At 41.4% G+C, this 21,384-nt stretch overlaps 3 protein-coding genes across 6 annotated transcripts in view; 2 read left to right on the forward strand and 1 right to left on the reverse strand.

Moving 5' to 3' along the window:
• Window positions 1–785: 785 nt before the first annotated feature.
• Window positions 786–8,812, forward strand: slc3a1 (solute carrier family 3 member 1). Its single transcript, XM_067610536.1, has 10 exons — window positions 786–1,893; window positions 2,219–2,398; window positions 2,509–2,654; window positions 2,770–2,895; window positions 3,274–3,393; window positions 5,847–5,971; window positions 6,336–6,537; window positions 7,493–7,675; window positions 8,041–8,166; window positions 8,263–8,812. Exons 1-10 carry the CDS (start codon window positions 1,476–1,478, stop codon window positions 8,692–8,694), a joined length of 2,058 nt encoding a protein of 685 aa, XP_067466637.1. The 5' UTR covers window positions 786–1,475; the 3' UTR covers window positions 8,695–8,812.
• prepl (prolyl endopeptidase like) lies at window positions 7,647–16,001 on the reverse strand. Of its 2 annotated transcripts, none has more exons than XM_067610534.1 (15): window positions 15,606–16,001; window positions 14,574–14,702; window positions 14,219–14,285; window positions 13,822–13,996; window positions 13,625–13,713; window positions 13,384–13,510; window positions 13,089–13,305; window positions 12,404–12,595; window positions 12,080–12,292; window positions 11,610–11,785; window positions 11,174–11,390; window positions 10,766–10,915; window positions 10,396–10,522; window positions 9,250–9,338; window positions 7,647–8,940 (listed from the first exon to the last, which is right to left on the reverse strand). In XM_067610534.1, the coding sequence occupies exons 1-15, from the start codon at window positions 15,732–15,734 to the stop codon at window positions 8,863–8,865; spliced, it is 2,175 nt and encodes a 724-aa protein (XP_067466635.1). In that variant the 5' UTR covers window positions 15,735–16,001; the 3' UTR covers window positions 7,647–8,862. The 2 variants fall into 2 exon arrangements, with proteins under 2 accessions (XP_067466635.1, XP_067466636.1); XM_067610535.1 differs by lacking the exon at window positions 15,606–16,001 and adding an exon at window positions 15,097–15,253.
• The window catches only part of camkmt (calmodulin-lysine N-methyltransferase), a 121,359-nt gene continuing 115,420 nt past the window's right edge, over window positions 15,446–21,384 (forward strand). Inside the window, exons 1-4 of one of the 3 annotated variants that reach the window (XM_067610539.1) lie at window positions 15,446–15,565; window positions 16,297–16,491; window positions 17,920–18,098; window positions 18,875–18,939. In XM_067610539.1, the coding sequence (XP_067466640.1) occupies window positions 16,330–16,491; window positions 17,920–18,098; window positions 18,875–18,939 (406 nt within the window). In that variant the 5' untranslated portion in view covers window positions 15,446–15,565; window positions 16,297–16,329. Of the gene's footprint in view, window positions 15,566–16,101; window positions 16,223–16,296; window positions 16,492–17,919; window positions 18,099–18,874; window positions 18,940–21,384 lie in introns of those variants that run through there. The other 2 variants (XM_067610541.1, XM_067610538.1) reach the window with 2 other exon arrangements.

The following is a 21,384-nucleotide window of genomic DNA, read 5'->3' on the forward strand; positions in this document are numbered from 1 at the left end:
GGTGTTTTATTTGCACAAGTATATTTAACATTTTGGCTCTAAAAATGTCTTAACTAGACTGCAGGTTTCAGACATTGTTACAGTGCAGAGCAAGTGGGGTAGATGTACAGTAATGTGTCATTGTCAGTGGTGGACAAACTTCATTTGGTCAAGACAGACCTGTATTTAAGTACAGTCTGGAGGTAACTGTACTTGATTATCTTCATTTTATGACACTTTTCTAGTTATGCTGCACTACATTGCAGAAGGAAATGCTGTACTTTTTACTCTGACAGTTACAATTAATAGTAACTTTCATGAAGATTTTTCATACCAACACATAATAAACTTAAAAAATATGATGCATTGCAAGTATATGTTAGTTAAAATTAGTTGCACCATGACCAGCTTCAATAATATACATGAATCCATAAGTAATAGTAAACCTATATACAATGTAACACATTAAAGAGGTAAATTCTGCACAATGAGTGGGATACTTTCACTTGTACTACTTATATTTTGCTTATAAAACTTATTAGATTTACCCATGTTAAGTTTTTTGATTTATTTTTAATAGAGTATTTCTACACTGTAATATTGCTACTTTTATTCAAGTAGGTAAAACTGGAATGATCTAATGGATCTAAATAAAACTTCCAGGACCGGTCCCAGCCAAGACTGCAAAAAAGAAGGAAAAAAAAGCTAATCTCTAACCTTTCCCATCAAATTCCCGTTTCCCACAGTCCTCAGGTGGCATTGCTGTGTGTGTGTGTGTGTGTGTGTGTGTGTGTGTGTGTGTGTGTGTGTGAGAGAGAGAGAGAATATAGTGTGTATGAGAGAGAGAAGAGAGGAGTGTGTGTGGGAAAGAGAGAGGAGAGGAGTGTGTGAGAGAGAGAGAGAGAGTGAAAGAGAGGAGTGTGTGTGTGAGAGAGTGAGAAAGAAGAGAGGAATGTGTGTGTGTCAGAGAGGAGTGTGTGTGTGTAAGAGAGGAGTGTGTGTGTGTAAGAGAGAGAGGAGTGTGTGAGAGAGCAAAGAGGGGAGTTTGTGTGTGAAAGAGAAAGAAGAGAGGATTGTGTGTGTGAGAGAGAGAGTGAAAGAAGAGGAGTGTGTTTGTGTGTGTGTGTGAGAGAGAGAGGAGTGTGTGAGAGAGAGAGACAGAGAGAGAAAGGAGAGGAATGTGTGTGTGAGAGTGAGAGGAGTGTGTTTGTGTGTGTGAGAGAGAGAGATAGAGAGAGGAGTGTGTGTGTGACAGAGAGAGAGAGAGAAAGAAGAGAGGAATGTGTGTGAGAGAGTGAGAGGAGTGTGTGTGTGTGAGAGAGAGAGAGGGACAGAGAGAGAGAGAGGAGTGTGTGAGAGAGCGAGTACTCTGACCCTCTCTGAGCAGCTTAACTTCATGTTGGCTCCTGGAGTCACTCGGTCTCTGTGAAGAAGAGTTGAAGCATAAAACAGCACCGGTAGTTTTCAGAGGTTTTCCTGTGTTCAATCTAAATCAGATGAGTTTTAAAAAACAAACCATGGAGCTGGGGGAGTGCACCCGAAACCCGGGCTTTCAGGAAGTGGAGGGCGACGGGTCAGCGGCGGACACCATCAACGCCGACCCCGGAGACAAGCATGAGTCCACCGCGGTGAAGCTGGACCCGGACGCGGCCGAGGAGTACACGCAGATCAAACCCTACGCCGGGATGCCTAAGGAGGTTCTGCTGTTGTACTCCTCCCAGGCCCGGTACCGAGTTCCACGTGAGATCTTGTTCTGGTTGACGATGGCCTGCGCTCTGGCACTGGTGGCGCTCACCATCACGGTGATCGCGCTGTCGCCCCGGTGTCTGAGCTGGTGGCAGGCCTCCCCGCTGTACCAGATCTACCCCCGGTCCTTCAGAGACTCTGACGGAGATGGAGTAGGAGACCTTAAAGGTAAAATGAAACTGACCTCACTACTGCACTGATGAGGAACATCGTGCTATTTATTAAAAAAAGATGTATCATTCCCAAAAATCCTCCAATTTTTTTCTCAGATTTTATGCTCTGCCATACATTTATGACCTATTTCACCCTTTTTAAATTAGTAAGTATTAAAACAGGCCAACTAGTCAGCCATGAATTTCTGATTTCTGCTGTCTTATATGCATCCAATAGTTTTGAAAGTTGAATGATAGTGCTGCAGTAGTGCATCACAATTATTAAGGACCAAGCACTGCAGTATCCATTGTTCATAACTGTTGTGTTTCTGGACTTGCAGGAATTCTGGAGCACCTGGATCATTTCCAGTACCTGAACATCAAGTCGATTTGGATCAGTCCTTTCTACCGATCCCCCATGAGGGACCTTGGCTATGATGTGGAAGATTTCCGTGACATCGACCCCGTCTTTGGAACCATGCAGGACTTTGAGGAACTCCTGGCTGAAATGCACAGATTAGGTATTTTCAGCATTGTGTGTGCGTGTGTGTGTGTGTGTCATCATGTGTCTTGTGTAGGGTAGCACGGTGCACGTCTTAGAATCATACTAATTTCTCTCTGTTTCCACCAGGTTTGAAGCTCATCATGGATTTCATTCCCAATCACACCAGTGACCAACACCGCTGGTTTAACCTGAGCCGGACTAGAGATCCACAGTATGAGGATTACTACATCTGGACTGACTGCAATTCAACTGGACCAAAGCCTAACAATTGGGTTGGTATTCGGAGAGAAGTTTAAAATATTTTCTCTCAATTAAACAGTCATCGAATGGGTAGTTTAATGTCTTCACTTTACAATCAGCATTTGTTTCCTTCCTCCTTCCTGTCAGCTGAGCGTGTTTGGGAACTCGTCATGGACTTATGATGAAGTTAGAGGACAGTGTTACCTGCACCAGTTCCTCAAGGAGCAACCAGACCTGAACTTCAGAAACCCACATGTCCGCAAAGAGATGATTGTAAGATAACACAACCACACGATGTTCTTTCTCACATACATTACCTCTTGGACTGACTTATTTCTAAAAGCATTTTGTTTTTGGTGACTCACATTTTGTAAGTGATACTGAAATCTTAGTTTGTTGCCCTCATCTTTTTTATCTTCTGTTGAGGTGTCCACAATCCTTTGTAATCTGCAGCAATGGTGTGTGAACTGATTATACATTAACCTGAACTAGTTAATGCTTGTGTGTTTTTAACTGCTGCTACACACAGAACAATGTAGCGCTCAGTTTAAACTTATACTCATCCCTCTTGTCTCCACATTCTCAGTCATGTATTGTAGACTTACTGTATTTTCTAAAACATTTATTATTTTATATTAACTTTTATTTCAGGATATCATTCATTTCTGGCTTGGGAAGGGTGTGGATGGGTTCCGAATGGATGCAGTGAAGCACATCCTGGAGGCTGAACACTTGAGGGATGAGCCACAGGTGGACCCAAACAAACCCCCAGTGAGTGTTGTCTCTTTGAACATCATAACATTGAACCTCGCTTTGTTCACTTCAGTTCCCATTGTTCATCTCTAATGGGCTCTGATTTTGACAGGCAGGAATGTCTGCTTGCTTGGTTCTAGCAGCTGTTTATCTTCTCATCGGCTCAATCTGCCAGTTGAAATGGATCCATCTCGAATGGCAGGGCAGGTGTAACGCTCTGCTAGCATTTAACCTAATTTAAGGCCAAGTCGGCACTTTATTTTAAGTGACTGGCGATCAGAGGTGCAGCTGAATTCTGAATTCTGCAATCGTGTACAGTTGTAGTTTTTATTTTGAATAATTTGACCATAAGAAATGTGTATTTGGCCATTTTTTCTGACACTTTATGTCACTGTTCTCAAAGAGTTAAGACCCAATTCCTGACTGATGTACAGAAACGTTTCACCAAACCATCCGTCCACATGATTTGCATTTTAATAGTGGCCGATGTAGTGGAGTGTAGACAGTACATACTCAAATGGAGTGCAGTTGTGGGGCTGTCCATCAATCAGCGATTATGACTTCACCAATTATCGAAAAGCTTATAAATAATAGTTGGGGGTTTGACGTCCCATTAATGTAATTAATGCTGTTTGCCTTTTACTTACCAACATGTTATTTTGCTTTTCAATGTTTTCAAAAACCTTTAAAAATTCTGGTAAAATAAATTAAAACAATTGTCCTTGTCTGCTCTATATTGAGATAATCACCTGTTTTAGGTCTGACTTATGTTTAATTTGATAATAATAATAATAATAATAATAATAATAATAATAATAATAATAATAATAGTAATAATAAGTAACAAACAATATCAAAAAGTGTTCAGTCTGTACTGAATTTTTAGGTTCCCCATTTCTATTTTTGTGCAATATACACAGACAATAGCTTTTGCCGCCGCTCTATTGTGCTTGCATCACCAACAATAGCGGCTCTTCTTTCTCTGAGCTCAAAGTTCAATTTAGTTAACAATCTCTTACAGCTGTAACATTCAGTTATATAATTATATAATGATTTGATTTGATTGAATTATATAACTCGTGACATGTCAGAGTCCAGATTTTAACGATCGGAGAGATAAAAGCAGCATTGTGGGCAGAAGCAGCTCCACTGAAGCAGTTCTTTTCAGGGGAGCTGCTAGAACAAACATAATGAACAGCTGAGTGGGAGAGTTCACACTGTACAAGATGCATCTCTGGCTTAAATGTCAGCATCATTTAGTGCCCTTCTAGAGAAAATACTGTTCCTGTAATTCAAAGGGTTCATGATTCAGGCAGAATTAAGCTCAGTAAGAAAGACTTTTTGTTCCATGGGGACTGAAGTTATTTCTCACAGAGAAAAGATTAGTAGAAAAGAGGCATATTTTAGTGGATTAGCGAGTCATTGGGATTTACTTACCACTGCAGGATAACACTATAATACTGAGACTGACTCTTACTGTCTACTCTCTGTTGACTGAGTGGTATATTTACTGCCACAGCATTGCACCTAAATTGACCAACTACTCATTTTTAAACAATCCACACCAAGCTGTGCTTTATATTGATGTTTGAACAAAACAAGAGGCACTGTTGGGAAACAGAGAGGTGTGTGTTTATTGGGATACTGAGAATTTTATCATAGCTTTGGATATACTTCAGCCAATCATAAGTGACCAACTATCTGTGTTAATATTATATCAGGCTGATTTGGTAGTTTAGTGCCAGTTGTAGCTTTAAATTCAGACCAACTATGTGCTTTACTGCTCATGTGGCAGCACATCCTCAGTTGTAAGGTTTTATGAGTATTCTGTCATCGTCCCTGAATAGGCCACTCAGGACTGAAGCGTGTCCCTGCGATGGTCCCTGAAAATCATTAACCAAGTGCTTTGCACTGCTCATTGAGATTGTGCTGTTACAATAGAGCACAATGGGTCGAATTTCCTAATGGGTATAATTATTTTTCTGCCTGTCTATTTTTTTTTACCATGTTTATCCTTTTTGCCCTTTTTTTAATAAAGACTATTATGTTATTATCAGTATTTGAACTTACGTTAAGTTACTTACTTAACTTAAACTTGAGTTTGAAAATTCCTTACACCTAAAACTCTTTGATAATTGAGCCCAAAAGTCTGTCATTTTACGTCTGCTCTCTGTGTATCTGGTTTCTACCTATTTTTCCAACTACCTGACCTGTGACTGGACCTGCGCTTGGCCTAACAAAGGAATACATTTACACCCAAACCCTCCTAAATCCCTGTGGGCAGAGGAAAATACTATTGAGCTCTCTTAATACACTATAGTTAATGATCTCACGGTGGGAAATTAACTATGAATGAACAGTTCCCTATTTTAACTAAATCCAAACAGGACAAAAACACGCTGCTAATCCAATAAGCCAGAAATCCAATAATAGCTACACTACCTTTTATTTTAATATTCCTAACAAACCAGGAGTCTGTAACTTCAGAGTGGGACCTCCACCATGACTACACCACCAGTCAGCTGGGCTTGCACGACCTGCTGAGGGACTGGAGGGCTGAGATGGACACCTATAGCCGTGAGCCTGGCAGATACAGGTATGGGAGCCATAGCTATGTAATAATGTTATTGGGATAATTATCTCTAGTTATGCTGCCTTAACTGTACTTACTTAACTTACTAATACTTTAATGGTGATGCCATAAACATCATGCATTTATTATTATATGCCTTTTGCATGTTATGCATTCTTATATATACAGCACCAGTCAAAAGTTTGGACACACCTTCCAATTCACTTGAATGCGAAACTGTGTCCAAACTTTTGACTGGGACTAAACATTAGAAAAGTCCTGTGTATTGTTGAGTAGCTGACCTTGAATGCTGAGTCTTGAATGTTGACAATTTATGACTGAGGATTAGTTTGCATGTTATCATACATAAGTTCTTTCTGCGCTTCAGGTTCATGGTGACAGAGTCATATGATTACCACGAAGTAGACAAGACCATGATGTACTATGGGACTCCGTTGGTTAAAGAAAGTGACTTCCCCTTTAATTTCTACCTGCTGGATCTGCCCCAGAACACCAGCGGCTTGTGGGTTCAACGTCTGGTTCACCTCTGGATGGGCAACATGCCCATGGGACAATGGCCCAACTGGGTGGTGAGTCACATTAACATACTCATTTCCTGGCCCTTTTAAAAACAAGACTGCCATATAGGGAAAACCACAAATAATTTGTCTTCGAAAGACATTTCCTACAATTATGCTTGATCTTTTGTCTCCATCATACATGTAAACACTACAAGGTCAAATCAGGCCTCTCTCAGACTGAAAAGTGGCAAGTTGGGATACTTGCATGATGTGCATGCTGAGATCCTCAGATTTGACTCTTATTATGGAGTATTGGTTATGACTTTGTTGGTCTCAATATATTGTCTGATTAGATGGTGTGACTTACATTTCTTTATACCATAGTTTATTTATCATTGTTCACTACACAGGATGTAAATTCCTTATCATGCTCATTAGTGAAAGGTGATGGTAGTTTCACAAAAATGCAAACGGTAACACTGACCTGTTAAATTATGTTTGTGAATAAGAAAACACTCCTCTGTGATGAGGTAGCTCATATGGCCAGTTGAAGATAGAAGTAGAAGGTAACTGGAGCACAAACTTTTTCTTAAATTGCTGTTGTTTAGGTGCAAAGGACTAACATTTTTGAGGTAGTGTGCATCTCCAGTCATCAGACTCAAGTACTTAACAGATAACTAAGAAAATGTGTGCTTCAGTTTCAGTCTGGGCTCTGCTACCAATGGGTTATTTTGTCCTTTGTCACAGAAAGGTGTTTCCAGTGGGAGCTGCACTGTCCTGCCCATATCAGCACAAAGGCTACAATGCAAAACATTGTATACTGCTATTATGTTAGCTCTAACAGTCTAAGCCCAGTGTCAGCCAGTCTCAGGCTTCTCTTACACTTTATCTATCCTTTATCCCCTCACTTTAACTTTGTACATGACCCCTACATATCCATTTCCCCCTTCCTACTTCCTGTTCAATTTATCTCACTCACCTTCCCTCCTTCTCTTGTATATCTTTTTTTACCTCCACTGTTCAGGTAGGGAACCATGACAAGCCTCGGATTGCCTCCAGTGCTGGTCAGACCTACATTCGTGTCATCAACATGCTGCTGCTGACCCTTCCAGGTACGCCCACCACCTACTACGGCGAGGAGATCGGCATGGAAAACATCAATATTACAGCGAGTCAGATTCAAGACCCTGCTGGCAAATACAATGTGGTCAGTACAGTGCATACGCTGAAAAACATTTAAATATTTGTTTGGTCTCTGTCACTTTATTTGTCAAGTGCAGTAGGTGCAGAAAAAAATTACCCTTTTAACTGATTACATTATAAAACCAAATGTGTAGACAATAAGCAGTAACAGCCTCTTAAATGTCCATAAAGTTGAACCAACATCTCTCTAAAAACATTAAACATTATAAACTCCATGAAGGTATGATTTATTGCAGGGTTGATATGTTGCATTAGTTTTAGTTTGGTGCACCTAATAAAGTGGCAAATGAGTGTGTATCCATATACATATACATTCATTGTCAGAAGAAGCTTAAGTGCCAAAATTAATCTTAGTCTTTTTCACTGCAGAGTGCCAGTCGGGATCCTCAGCGGTCTCCAATGCAGTGGAGTGGTGACATGAATGCAGGCTTTAATAACAAAACCAACATCACCTGGTTGCCTGTACACCCTGACTACAAAAGCATCAATGTGGAGGTACAGGACTCTTCTAGCACTGTTCAACTCTGGAGAAACGTCTGGCTGGAGCTTGATCATTTTTTTAATCTCCTCTTGCAATTATTTCTCCTCTAGGCCCAGAAGAAAGATGAAGGCTCTGTCATGGCTCAGTACCGTTTCCTGAACACCTTGCGTCAGTCAGAGCTCCCCCTTCACCGTGGATGGTTCTGCTACATCCACACTGATGCCAGTGTCTTCTCTTACCTCAGAGAACTGGACGGACTTGACCGTGCTTTCCTCATGGTGCTTAACTTTGGCAAAGACTCTGCCGTCACAGACCTCTCCTCTGTTCATGAGTTACCCGACCAGCTGGAAGTGTTGATGAGCACAAACCAGGTCAACAATGGCAAGGTGTTCCTAAAGTCTGGTATCCTGACTGAAGCAGGAGAGGGTTTGGTGATTCAGTATTCCACCCACACTCGGTTTAATCCCAACCATCCTGGACAGTGCTACATCTCTGAGAAGGCCTGCTATTTGAGCGCCATTGACATACTTTACAAATGCTGATATGAATAGTAATGTTATAAGGTTATTACAGCCTTAAAGAAGCAATCAAAGAGTCTTCTTCCTTGTTGAGGGATGCTAAGTCATATAATAAAGATGAATTGTCATGGCTGTAATGGTGGATGATTGGACCATTGATGTTTCATTTGCGACTTCCCTCAGGTAGCCTTGCTATCTCTTCCTCTTGCGGGGAGGTCGAGGAGGATCCAGACCCAGCTCTGTGTAGAGAAATGCTAGCTTAAGGGCTTCCTGTGTTGGGGAGAAAAGACAGAGGACAAACTGCTCAGTTTGTACCAAACAACTCTCTCAAAACTGATATTAGTGTTGTTAATGTGCACAAAAAATGGATTTCCATACACCTCCATTGTATTGGAGTTTCCAGCAGATGTCTTTGAGGTTATGAGCCTTATTTGCCTCATTTGTAGACGTACAAGCACAAATTTTAAAAGTTTGACTTTAAAAACTCGGGGGGAAACTTATCTTTATAATACTTTTTCCAAAGTCACAAATCCCATTGAGACTTGGGAAAAGTCCCTTACAGTCAGCAGAGTTCATTACCTCCTCCAGCATCAGCTTGAAGTCCTCTGGTCCGAGGTGATTTGCTCCAGGTTGAATATTCAGAACTATGTTTGGTGCTGGTTCGCATTCTAAAAGAAAGAGGAAGACAGTGATCAAAGGCAAAATGAGGGGAGAAGATCTCTAATCTTTAAAACTCAGACATTTCTCTTATCTCATTATATGCCCACTTTCTCTTTTCCCCTTCTCTCTCTGTCCAGTTGCCCCAAATCCTCACTCTCTCTCTCTCTTCTGAGTCTATCTTCACTCCTCTTTTATTCATTCGTGCTCCCATCTGATATTGCCCTCCCTCTTCTCATCCCCCTCCATATTATCCCCCCTCCCTGTCTCTGTGGTACGGGCTGTTTCACAAGTGCGGTCTTGACCTTGACAGCTCCCAGTCTGTGGCGTCTAATCTCTTGCTCTGATACACTATCTCTTTACCATGCTAATGGGCCTGCCCACCCGCCTGCATGTGTCTATGCCATCAGCACTTTATCAAAGACTCCAGAGAACAGAGAGAGACAGATTAGGGAGACATACACACATACACAGACACTTAAGCTGCCGTGTGGATGTGTGTATGAACAACAGAAAAGTGAGAGAGGGAGAAAAAGAGAGGTGATTTGTGCATTTGAAAAGAGTGGAGGCAGAGCGACAGAGAGAGAGAGAGAGAGAGAGAGAGAGGGGTGTAAAGAGGAGTACCACCAATGTGGTGAAGGCAGATTATAAGTGAGAGGGAGAAAGAGCCTGTCTAGGGGGAAATGAGAGCAATTAGCTGACACACACACACACACACACACACACCACACACACACACACACGATATACTACAAGGTGACCTATGCTATACTTTGGTCATGAACTTCAAATACTGTACTTTCCCCAGACAGACAGCCATACGTCTGTTACTGCTGCCTCTCCAGACATGCACACTGACACTACTGTTGGGAGTTGACCCTGAACTATTAAAACCCCTGACAATGCAGAAATTACACCTAAAAGAATGCAGAGCAAGTGGAAAATCCATCCTGGAAGGCACACACACACAAACACACACCCAGAGAAAGATGTACTCAAACACATATTTATACAATAGCAACAAGTGATTAAGCTGTTGTGCTGGTAAGTGTAAGAGAGTGTGTGTACCTGACTTTGGCTTTATGGTGAAGTAAGTATGAATAGCTTTCTTTAGCTGCTCGGTGTATTTTAAGACACCTGCCAGAGGCACCCTGGTATCATCACTGTAGGCTGTCAGCAGCATCGATGGGTAGCGCTAATTCACAAACACACGCAGACACAAGATGGTTAATTTAGTTTTCATTATGGGGGAATTTAAAATGAGTTTTCAACATAATTTGAATTGATTACATCAATGTGAAAACATTTAAAATATGCAGTAAACTGAATTAAGGAAAACACTGGTGCAAGTGGAGAACAATTATGGATGAATTTTTTTTTGCCCAGTGCACAAAAAACTGCAGCTATATTTTCCAGTGCCCTGTGCTCCTCTCCATACCTGTGGAGTAATGTTGTGAAGGGGACAGTAGGAGGCGATGGCGTGTCTGTGTTTTGGGTTTCCCGCAGGGTCCCCCCATTCTTCTTTATCCTCCAAAGTTAGAGGCAGGCTGGGATCCTCCATTGTTCCCAACACATCCAGGAAAGGAGCCTGAGCACAGGAAAAGAGGTGACTTTGGATGTGTGTGTGTTTTAGGTCATCTCTTATGGTGAGGCACTGTGGTGTTGTGTGCAGGGAGACTGTCATTCAATCTGTATTTAACCCTTCAATGTTGGCAAATTCCAGCTCTGTTAAAGTGCCCTTGAGGAAGACACATAGTCCAATATTCCTATTCTTTTGATATAGAACAACAATTAAAGCTACACACTCCACATGCACACACAGTTCACCAAAGGCTTAATATCTTACCTGCAGTGTAACAGCCCGCATTTTGTGTGGGTGTCTGTTGCACAGAGCCCCCACTGGCACAGCTCCAGCACTCCTGGCTGTAAAGACAGTGAGTGAGGGAGATGAAACTCCTAAGGAGAAGAAGTGGTGGAGACAGGCTTGGAGGTCCTCCACTCCTCTCTGCTTCCCCTCTACACGAGCTTGTCTTTGCCAGGACAGACCCCGCTCTCCTCCACCTCTACAAGGTGTAAAAGCAAAGAAGACAGATTCCCTTTAGCATTCAAAGCAAAGTTTGAATTTGAAACTTAATTAGGAACATTTTCAAACAATTTCCTGCTGCACATCAATACTAATAAATATGAGCACATGTATTACTTACATAAAATGTCCTCATCACCAAACAACCTGCTGAACCAATCAGGTTACCTTTTAGGTTGCTGGAGAGGTGATCTGTTACCTGATGTGGCAGTAGGCCAGAGCCCAGCCCTGCTCCAGCAGCAGCCTTTTCTCTGGGCAGAACTCCATGTTGAGATCCCTGCCATAAGCCCCGTAGACATGGACCAGCAGTGGCGCCTGTCTCAAACTCTCCGCAGGCACTGCATGAAACAGTGTCACTGGCACCAAGGTACCGTCCTACAGAGGAGAGGCACAGAGACTGAATGGGGTAGACCTTACTTACTGTTAACTGATCCTGAAACAAGTTTTAGAAATAACCTTTGCATATGTCATCGCTTGCTACTCTCTGTTAGGTGTATGTGTATGAAGAGATGCATGACAGTGTGTACTGTTGAAGTCCTCTGTCTCTGGTGGCTAGTTGCCAAAAGAGCTTAATCAGTGGACACTTGAGTCTTGATAAAAAAATGCTAACCTCCCTGCTGATACTGTTTCAGTGTGTGTGCATGTGAATTATATGTCAAGTGTTCTCACTTGGCTGCAGGCCTCCAAGCGTGTGGTGATATAATTGCTGTGTTTCTCTGGGGAGGGCCCATCTTCAGTGCCTGATAAAAGGAGCCCATCCTCGGGGTATAGACAGTAGGGCACTGGGGGGTGGACTGGAGATGAGATCAGGAACTCGAACACACTGCGTTGGTCTGCCAAGCCTGGTCTTTTGTTCTCAATGGCACAGGCCCAGGAGGGGAGCTTGGGATTACAGAAATATGAGAGTATAAGAGATGAATACATAAGAACAAAGAAGGAAAAACAACAAAAGGAAATTAAGAGTAGAGTTTTCTGACACAAGCATACACTGACCTTTACAGTGTATGCCTCCTTGGGTTGGGTCACCGGGATCACGATCAGGACAAGTTCATTGGCTGGTGTTTTTGCAACCAACACACAGTGGTCTCCGACTACATCCATGTCTTTGACTGCAGTGCCAGGGTTGGGGGAAAACAAAGGCTCCCACGAGACCATAGACGGCTCTGAGACAGGGGCCTGTACCACCTGGGGGGGGTGTACCGAAGGGTACATCATGATTTATACATTTATACAGGCACCAATTATTTCCAGTCAAATCACTTAATTAGACAAATTACAGGGTGGCAACGAACAGACACCTTTTTAAATGTTTTAACTTTTAAATTTGAGAACGTTTCAGGACATAGAGGGCATGGTTTACAAGCTTCAAATTAACAACAAATACTATAGGTATCCTGTATATACAAGTCTGTGTTTACATTTATCTAACATTGTCATCCTGCATCATCAGCTGACAAACCAAACCTCAGCCCTAGTACAAAGCAGATATGCATACCTAGTGGAAGTTAAATGTGTGCTATGAGTATATTTTTTTGCTTTGTCCACCTCACTATTTCCAGAAGCTGGTGATAAGGTGCAGTTATGACCGTGACCACTGTTTCCACATTTCATTTCTGTGAAATTCATACACGCTTTAATGTGTGTGTATATGTGTTTATATATATTATCTTCACACTACCTGATATTCCTGTCCAGGCCCTGTATTAGCCAGTATAATCAGCAAACTTCTCCAGTGCTCCACGTGGTACAGGAGGTCCAGCTGGCGTGGCTGAACCAGAAAGGGCTCTAAACTGGATGTTGTCCTATCAATTAGCAACACCTCTGAACTGGTCCTGCTGTTGCAGTTGATGGTTAGTATCTGCCGGTCTCTGGAAAGGGCAACCTCCACAAACACACTGGGAAGATGATGGTGTTTAAAATAAGAGATGTTGTCGGGCCAGATACGGATTAGATGTCACATGACTTACACTTACTCAGGCTGTGTTTCCTCATAAACAGAGGTTATCCTACTTCCACTAGAGGTTAAGTCCAGACGAAACACCTTACTGCAGCGCAGACCCTCCAGAGTTGAGTAAAACAACACCTCATCAGTGGCCCACTCTTCACCCATCCAGACACAAACATACAAAAAAAAAATCCTTTTATTTTAGTCAGTGCTCTACTTCCTCTATTGCTACTGAAATATTGTTTAAGTGCAAACTATTTAAAATGTACCAAAGCTGAAGACTTTGTCCAGTGTAAGTATGATGTGTGGGGGATGCAGAGGAGGGGAATTTCTTTTTCCAAGCCTCACAACCACACACCTGCAGTATCACAGCACAATCACTCATTTATTAATTCAGTAACTGTAACTGTCAAACTAAAATTTGACAATTAAACATGTTTTGTACGATTGATTCTGTTCTGTTCACCTCAGCTCTTCTGTGTGAGTAGTCTTTAGCGTGGCAGCAAGATGCCCTTCCTGTGGGGACAGACGTATTCTCTGGATGGTCCACTGAAACCTCTGCTTCCTCTCTTCCTTATCAGGTCCTGTCTTCTCCTCCCCTCCAGAGACTTGTCCCAGATCTAGTACTTGCTCTGGCTTACCTACAAACAGAGAGAGGAAACTGAGTCATTCACAAAAAATGAGAATATGCTGTAGATACTGAAATAAGGTTTATGTGTTTCAGAGTTGTAAACGTTTATATTAATTGCACTGCTACCTACTTCAGAATAATATATGTGAAATATGTAAATTTTTAATCCCCTTTAGTTATGCTACACCAGGTTGGTTTGGAAGGTTAAGCTACAGGCATGTTTTTTACTTACTCTGTCTCTTGTCCATTCTGTAGATGCCGTCACCTTTAATGAAATACACATGGTGACGTCCACGCAGCTGTGTCAAGAGAAATGAAAGTGATTCATAAAAATGATGTCGAATTTCACAAATGCCTCAAAGTTAGCAAACTGAATATGAGCCTTTTAAATTTGAGCCATTGCACACAGAAATGTACTGTACACCCTGTGCTCCTGACAACATGGGGGGAATGTTTATTTGCTGGTTTCAGTGCCTAGCACTAGGAGATAGGTCATGATACTGAGATGCTGTTCAAAGAAATCATAATCACAGTTCAAAATCCTACTAATGAAATGATTCAGGCAGAAGGCAGAAGATGAGCCATACCACTGAGTGATCGGGTATGTTGGAGAACCTGTGGTATGTTGCCTTCAGTCTCCTGGTGAAGTACTTCTGCAAATCCTTGTACCTCTCAAGTCCAGTGCTGAGATGATCAACTGATGAGTCCGAAGTGTCCTAAAATAAAACAATTGTAAAAAAAATGTAAATTTGAAACCATTAAATCCCAAATTCAATTCTTAGAATGGCCAATGCTATTCCAATCAAAATCCTTGTTTCCTGTGTAATAGACATCGGGGCAAGACATTGAACCCTTAAATAAAAGGATTATATTTTGTAAATTAATTAATTGACATGTAACTTATTTATTTTTCATTCAGGCAATGTCAAAAATATGATCTGTAACTGAAGAGGTTTTTATCTTTGCAATAAAATGTGCCATTTCTTATTTCTCAAAGTGTAGTGAGATAAGTGACAGGAAACCTGCAGATTTCTCCAGAAGGTGTTCATTGTGCAACTTTTTCATCTTTTCCACCCATTTAGTGAGTCTCAGTCTTTTTCGGGTAAGTACCATTCATGATTAATATGCATCCAGGGTGAGCATTAGCTGAGTACAACAGTGTTATGATAAACATGTTGTGTATCGTGACTACTGAACAACAGCTTTGAAGAATTGCAAGAGTAGTAAATTCTTCTCTGGTGATTTTCTGTGCCTAATGTAAATTTTTTTAGGATGTAAAGACTGACAAAGTGGTGATTTGATGCAGATGTTTCATGTAACGCTACTTTCTATTAAGCAAACATGTTGACTGTCCAACAATGTGCTACTGTCAAGTCATTATAATTTTTAACGCTAAGTCTAACTCTGTTAGACCTGTGTCAGTGCAGAGAGCCACATCAAAATTTCAGCCCATGCCCTTATCTGTGGCACCTACAAGAGCAGTTTTGTCAGCCTGGTAAACAGACACCGTGTTTAATAATGTAACGTTATCGACAAGATAGGTTAACAGTCAGTAATCTTACACCAAGGCTAAAGTGAGGTGAGTAAAACACATCGTTAACTGAACTGAGCACCCTTACCGACGTGTAACAACGTTGGACGGACAAGGTGAGACATCTTGTCCGTTTACAGACGGCGAACAACCGAAATCGTAACCGAGATGTTGTAACGAAACGAGCAGACGACCGAAGCAGAGAGAGAACGGCCATTATAGAGATTTAACGGCTAATCAGCTACTTTATCAGATGATAGCTGTGTTTTAACTGGTTTAAACTTGCTAATATGCATTATTGTCATATTCAGGACGGCAAACGCTTCAATATTTTACACGACAAGTAACCAAGCATTGTATTTCAACCTGCAATATCTGTTTTTTAGTTACGTTAATCAAATCTGCCGTTTGTTTTAACCGTTGACAGCTGCGAGCAAACCCTACGCACGTGCATTATTTCCTAAACAAAGCCCGCTGTTAATGACGTAGTGAGGAAGGCCAGACACAAATAATCGAATTCAGATACGCGCAGCCGCCCGTTTGTACCCGAAATCGAGTATGATTGCGTCGGCAATCCATTACTATGTCTCAGAATGCCGGAAAGTGTACGGAAGTAGCATGCATCCATTGTGGGTGTGTAACAGGTGATTTCAGGCAACCTATATCTGTGATGATCTACGCGTTGGTGCAGTTTACAGAAAAAAGGTCTTATTTTTTGTATTACCACATTGCTGCCGATAACTGTGACAGTTCCACAGCAAGTAAAATTTGTTTTACAGCCTTATTTCCGCCCTCAACTTCGAGGATAAAAAATGGAGAGGGACTCTACCGGCACTGCAGAAAAGAGCGACCCGGCTTCACCTGTGAGGAGGAATATTAATGAAGACACCTGCGCAGCTAACCCGCACAGCTCCCGGGCAGATACCTGTGGTGCTACTTACGTCGCCCGAGCCAGGTGGACTCTACTGAAACAGGTAACGTTTGCATCAAAAGCAGCCACAAACCTCTCATGGGTTTAGACTATTTTTCGCCAACACATTTTCATATTGGATGAATGTATAACTTAAAACGTGTTGCTACACATTTTTGTGTATATATATGTATAATTATAATAATAATATGGTGAGGAGATCATATTACAGCAGTCAATCCTTCTCCTTGTCATGTTTCCTCCCTAATTTTGGCCGAGATTGTGTTGTATTATATAGTTAGTATAAGTCCTAGATGTGTGAAATATGTTGTAATGTATGTAATATGTATAAATTATGTAGATGTCATTACAATTTGATAATCCAACAGCAAAGAAATTGACAAGACACAGATTTGTATTATGCCTGTCCCCATCTGCAGCAGTCTGTTTACGGCAATGTTGGTTCATTAGTACTAAAATCTGCTTCGACATACAGTAACCGGAATCATCACCATTTTACCAATAAGTAAATTTCTAAAAAATATATTACGTCCAACTTTACAGTAACTTTGTCACCAGTTTGGAGCCTCTGTCCTCTGGCTACACAGTCTAACCAGCATTGCGTGTACCACAACCTTGTAAGCGTAGTAGCTGTAAAAGTAGGAATTCTACTTTTTCACCATAGAAGGGCATGACACAGACGTTACACTTGGCTGGCATGCAAAGCTCCCTGGAATGAGGCCGCCTTGTGCTCTGTACTTCTTCCCCCGGGCACACTAATGAACTCCATGTGCATGGCCTCCACCACAACTAATAGATATAGATCCCAATGGGAAATTACAGATTATATTATACAATACTGGTGTTTTCATCATATATAAATCTTAAGAAACAGTAACAAAGTATCTAAGGCTCTGCTTATGTGCTATCTTAACAAACCTGATGTAATGAATATTGTTTTTAACTAGAGCTGCAACGATTAGTCAATTAGTTTTTTGAAAGAAAAGTCAATTGTTTTGATAATCGATCAATTGTTTAGGTAATTTTTTAAGCAAAAATGCCAAAGATATGATAGTTCCAGGTTCTTTAATGTGAGAATTTGCTGCTTTTCCTGTTCTTACATGATAGTAAATTGGTTGGACTGTTTATTGGACAAAAATGACGTTTTATGACACCACCTTGTGTTCTAGGATATTGTAGTGGACATTTTTCTCTGTTGCAACAAGAGAAGACCAAAATAATGTTGATTAAAAATGAGAAATGTTGAAAATATTCACCACCTGCATTGCAAATTACAATCTTTCTGAAAGACATCTTCACTGTTCGACTAAAACATCTCACTACCAGCACAACAGAGCATGACTGATTCATTCTGCAAATACTGAGACTTCACAGCTTATGAGACATTTTACAGAGTGAGGGGGTGTGCTCTTTCTTTTCCAGAAATTTATTAACTTCCCTATTTTTCCATTCTCCTCTCCCTCTGTCTCAGGTGTTGCGTCAGAAGCAGGTGGACAATCCAGAGGTCAAACAGGTGTCTGTCCGCAGATTTGCCACGTTTGACCTTTTCAGCAGGAAAAGGCTTGTGACACAAGACCCTAGTGATACCTCAGATGACCAGTGGGTGGAGTACAGAAGTGTCCACTTTCCTGAGTGCAGTGCCTTACTCAGGTACACACACCAGAATGGACACACATAAGGGTCTAATTTCATGCTGGCACGGCTAAAGCGCAGTAACAGTACCTTTTCCCAAATAGCCATTTCATTATATAAAGCAGACCAGATTAGTTGGCCAGTAGTCGGTATTCAGTAAGTTCCGGGCTTATTCAGTGTCATGTTGCTTTCATCATCAAGGTTTGAGGAGCATGGATCATGCCTTGGAAGACATTGCACTATTATGAGGATGAACATAGTCAATGACTAACTGAATGTTTATTGAACCAGGGTAGAATAAATCATCAAAGTTAATTGCATCTGGACATGGGGTTGTTTTATAAATCATTGTTCTATGTTCATCTGTTTCTTTTTATACGTAAAAACTGTTTTTAAATCATTTATTTTTGGGTATTTTATGCCTTTGTTTGATAGTTGACAGTAGAGAGATGATGGGGGATCATGTGCAACAAAGGTCGGACACAAACCGGCACCCTAATCCCCAAGCCGACAAGACACCCCATAAAAACAGTTTTTAACTTGAAACGAAAGAAAATAGTCATTGATTTGCAGAAATACATTGTTTTCAACACTTCTTCTACATCTCAGTGATTTGTAATTACATGACATGTCTAACCCATGATCTCTCTCTGATACTTTTCCTTTGGAACAATGCCACGAGTTTAAAACAGTAATTAAGATTCTTTGTCTTATTTCACTGTCTGTAAGTAAAAACCACAATATAGCGTTCTCCCAGACTGCTGTATAATCCTCTATATTTTTCGGTCTCACAGGGATAACCTGGGGCCTCTTAGAGTTAATGAAGTGCTCAACAGTTTTGACAACACCGGTAATGTCTGTAAGTACTTATTTTATCTTACTTCTTAAAGGCATTGTATTTGTAATGTGTTTGCGTGTTTAAGTGAGCGTGCATGTGATTATGTTCACAGTGGAGTGTTTTACTTGCACTCCTCCCTGGCTTTTATCTCATCCACACACACACACACACAAACACACAGACACACACACACACACAAACACTCACACACACACACAAACTACAACTTTGGGTTAGCCTCATGCTCTGTGCTGTTAGTGCATGATTGATGGTTTGATGTTGGTGGTTTGATTCCATCTCTTTGAATGGAAGTGTGTCTCTCGTGTGGCTTCTACAGCGGTTTATCATGTACTCATTCCTCCCAACTACCTTCAAATGTCCTTTAGAAGGAAACTGGGCTGCAGTCTTCTTATTGCTTCAGTAGACAGTGATGAGTGGTTTGGGAGAGAGGAAACAGGGATTTGCACATGCTCTATGATATGGAGTGGAATAGTATCATCTGAAACACAAAAGCCTCGTGTTTCTTCATTCATTCACCTTCATTCTGTGAAGATTTTGTTAATGGCATGCTCAGGGTGGTCTGACTGTAAGCAAGCTTGAGCTTAATTCAGTCTTACTCTGTTCTGTTCATTTATTACTTATTAGTTTTAGCAATGTCAATCCAGTCATAGAAGTATTTCTACTAGACATGTATGCCTGCTGTTTACACAGTCTGTATTTATTGAACAATACAGCAACATAGGTTTTGAGATAAGATTGCAAGTTATTATACTTGTTATATGTACTTTATAGCATGCAAAGTTTATCACAGTGCATGTTTATTTCTAGCATTACCAATATATTGTGGTTAATTAATGACCTGTATGCAATATAATACAACTTTATTTTCCAGGATTGTAGAAATGTGTCTTTGACTACACTTCAGCAGAATAAAATATTGCAATATTTAGACAAGGATTATTAGAAACATCACCAACAACGTATTGTATGTGTTAATGCAGTGATAAAAACATGAGTAATCTAATTATGGGTTTAGCTTAACAGACTTGCTTCATTGAGAATATACTTGGATGTGATCCCTTTTGATTCATTATGAAGCCCTCTCTGTGCAGGTCCATCTTCACAGGCATGTAATGGGTTATGACAAAGGTCATAGGTTAGTGTTAACCAGCCAGATGGCTCCACAGAAGTCTGGGTCGGAGGTGAAGGCCATGGCTAGGGGCTACCTCACTGCACACTGGGATCAGCCTATATAAGTAATGACAGAGCTCAGTGGCAGCTCTCATTCCAACCTACTAGAATGGATAATCACCTTTTCTCAACAAGGAGACAACAGGATCAATACTTTTTGTATTTGGAGAGAGAGAATAAGAAGAGGTCATCATGTTTTTGCCTTGTGGCACTCCAGCAGCCTTCATTGTGTTCAGTGTGATTTGCAGATAACTCATTAACTCTGTTCTTTTGTCCTTGTCTTACTCCTCTAACATGTATAAAGTAGTAACTAGTGTAGAGATCCCACCTCACTCTTCCCTCACTCCACATATCTCTCGCAGTATACCCTGTTATCCCTCTTTCTACCCCTCTCACCATTTCTCCTCTTTCTTCCTTCCACCCCTTCATCCCTTTCTCCTCTCAGCTGGAGTTATGCTTGGCCAGATGGGTAACTGAGTTCCTGACTTGGCCAGTGGATTAGCACAGCCGGAGATGAGAGCATAGAGGAGGGGAGAGGAGTAAAGGGGGTAGAGGGGAGATGGTGGGTGGGCATGCCAGAGGTGGTGTTGTGTGTGTGTGTGTGTGTGTGTGAGAGAGAGAGAGAGAGAGAGAGAAAGAGAGAGAGAGAGAGAGAGAGAGAGAGAGGAGTGGAGAGCCACTAGCAAGGGGTTCTCGTTCCTCAGACAATGAGCCAGCCATCTCCCTCCTGTTCTCCATCCCATGTTTGGGACTAGTAATGCGTGAGATCAATTAGGATTGGTTGAGAGGAGGCTCTGAAAGGCCCAGAGGTGACCCTGTCAGAGCCCTGGGGTATGTGTTTCGGGTGGGAGTCAGAGAGAAACCCCTCTAAATACACACACACATACACCTACTTATGTATACTCCTCATGAAGATATATATATAAGATATGTATGTATATGTGTATATACATATATGTATATAGCCACACATTTATGCTCATGAACCCCCACACAGCCTCACTCACACACTGATACACTTGGTCCACCATCACACCCTCTCCACCTTTCCTGCTATCTTGATAATCCCCCACCCCTGAGGTGTGGACAAGCCCAAATCCTAGGGGTCCTTGTCCTCCTGAATAGCAGGCTAAAAAGCCTGGCCGGATTAGCCCGCTGCCTCCAAAATGTGTGGACTCAGCTTAAAATTGCTACCCCCTCTCAGCATGACCCTCTCTCCCGGCTATTGTGTTTATCCCTCCACTGTGCATGTATGTGAACAATATGTCGTTTCTT

Source organism: Thunnus thynnus, chromosome 14 (assembly GCF_963924715.1).
Source record: "Thunnus thynnus chromosome 14, fThuThy2.1, whole genome shotgun sequence".
Classification (NCBI taxonomy): domain Eukaryota; kingdom Metazoa; phylum Chordata; class Actinopteri; order Scombriformes; family Scombridae; genus Thunnus; species Thunnus thynnus.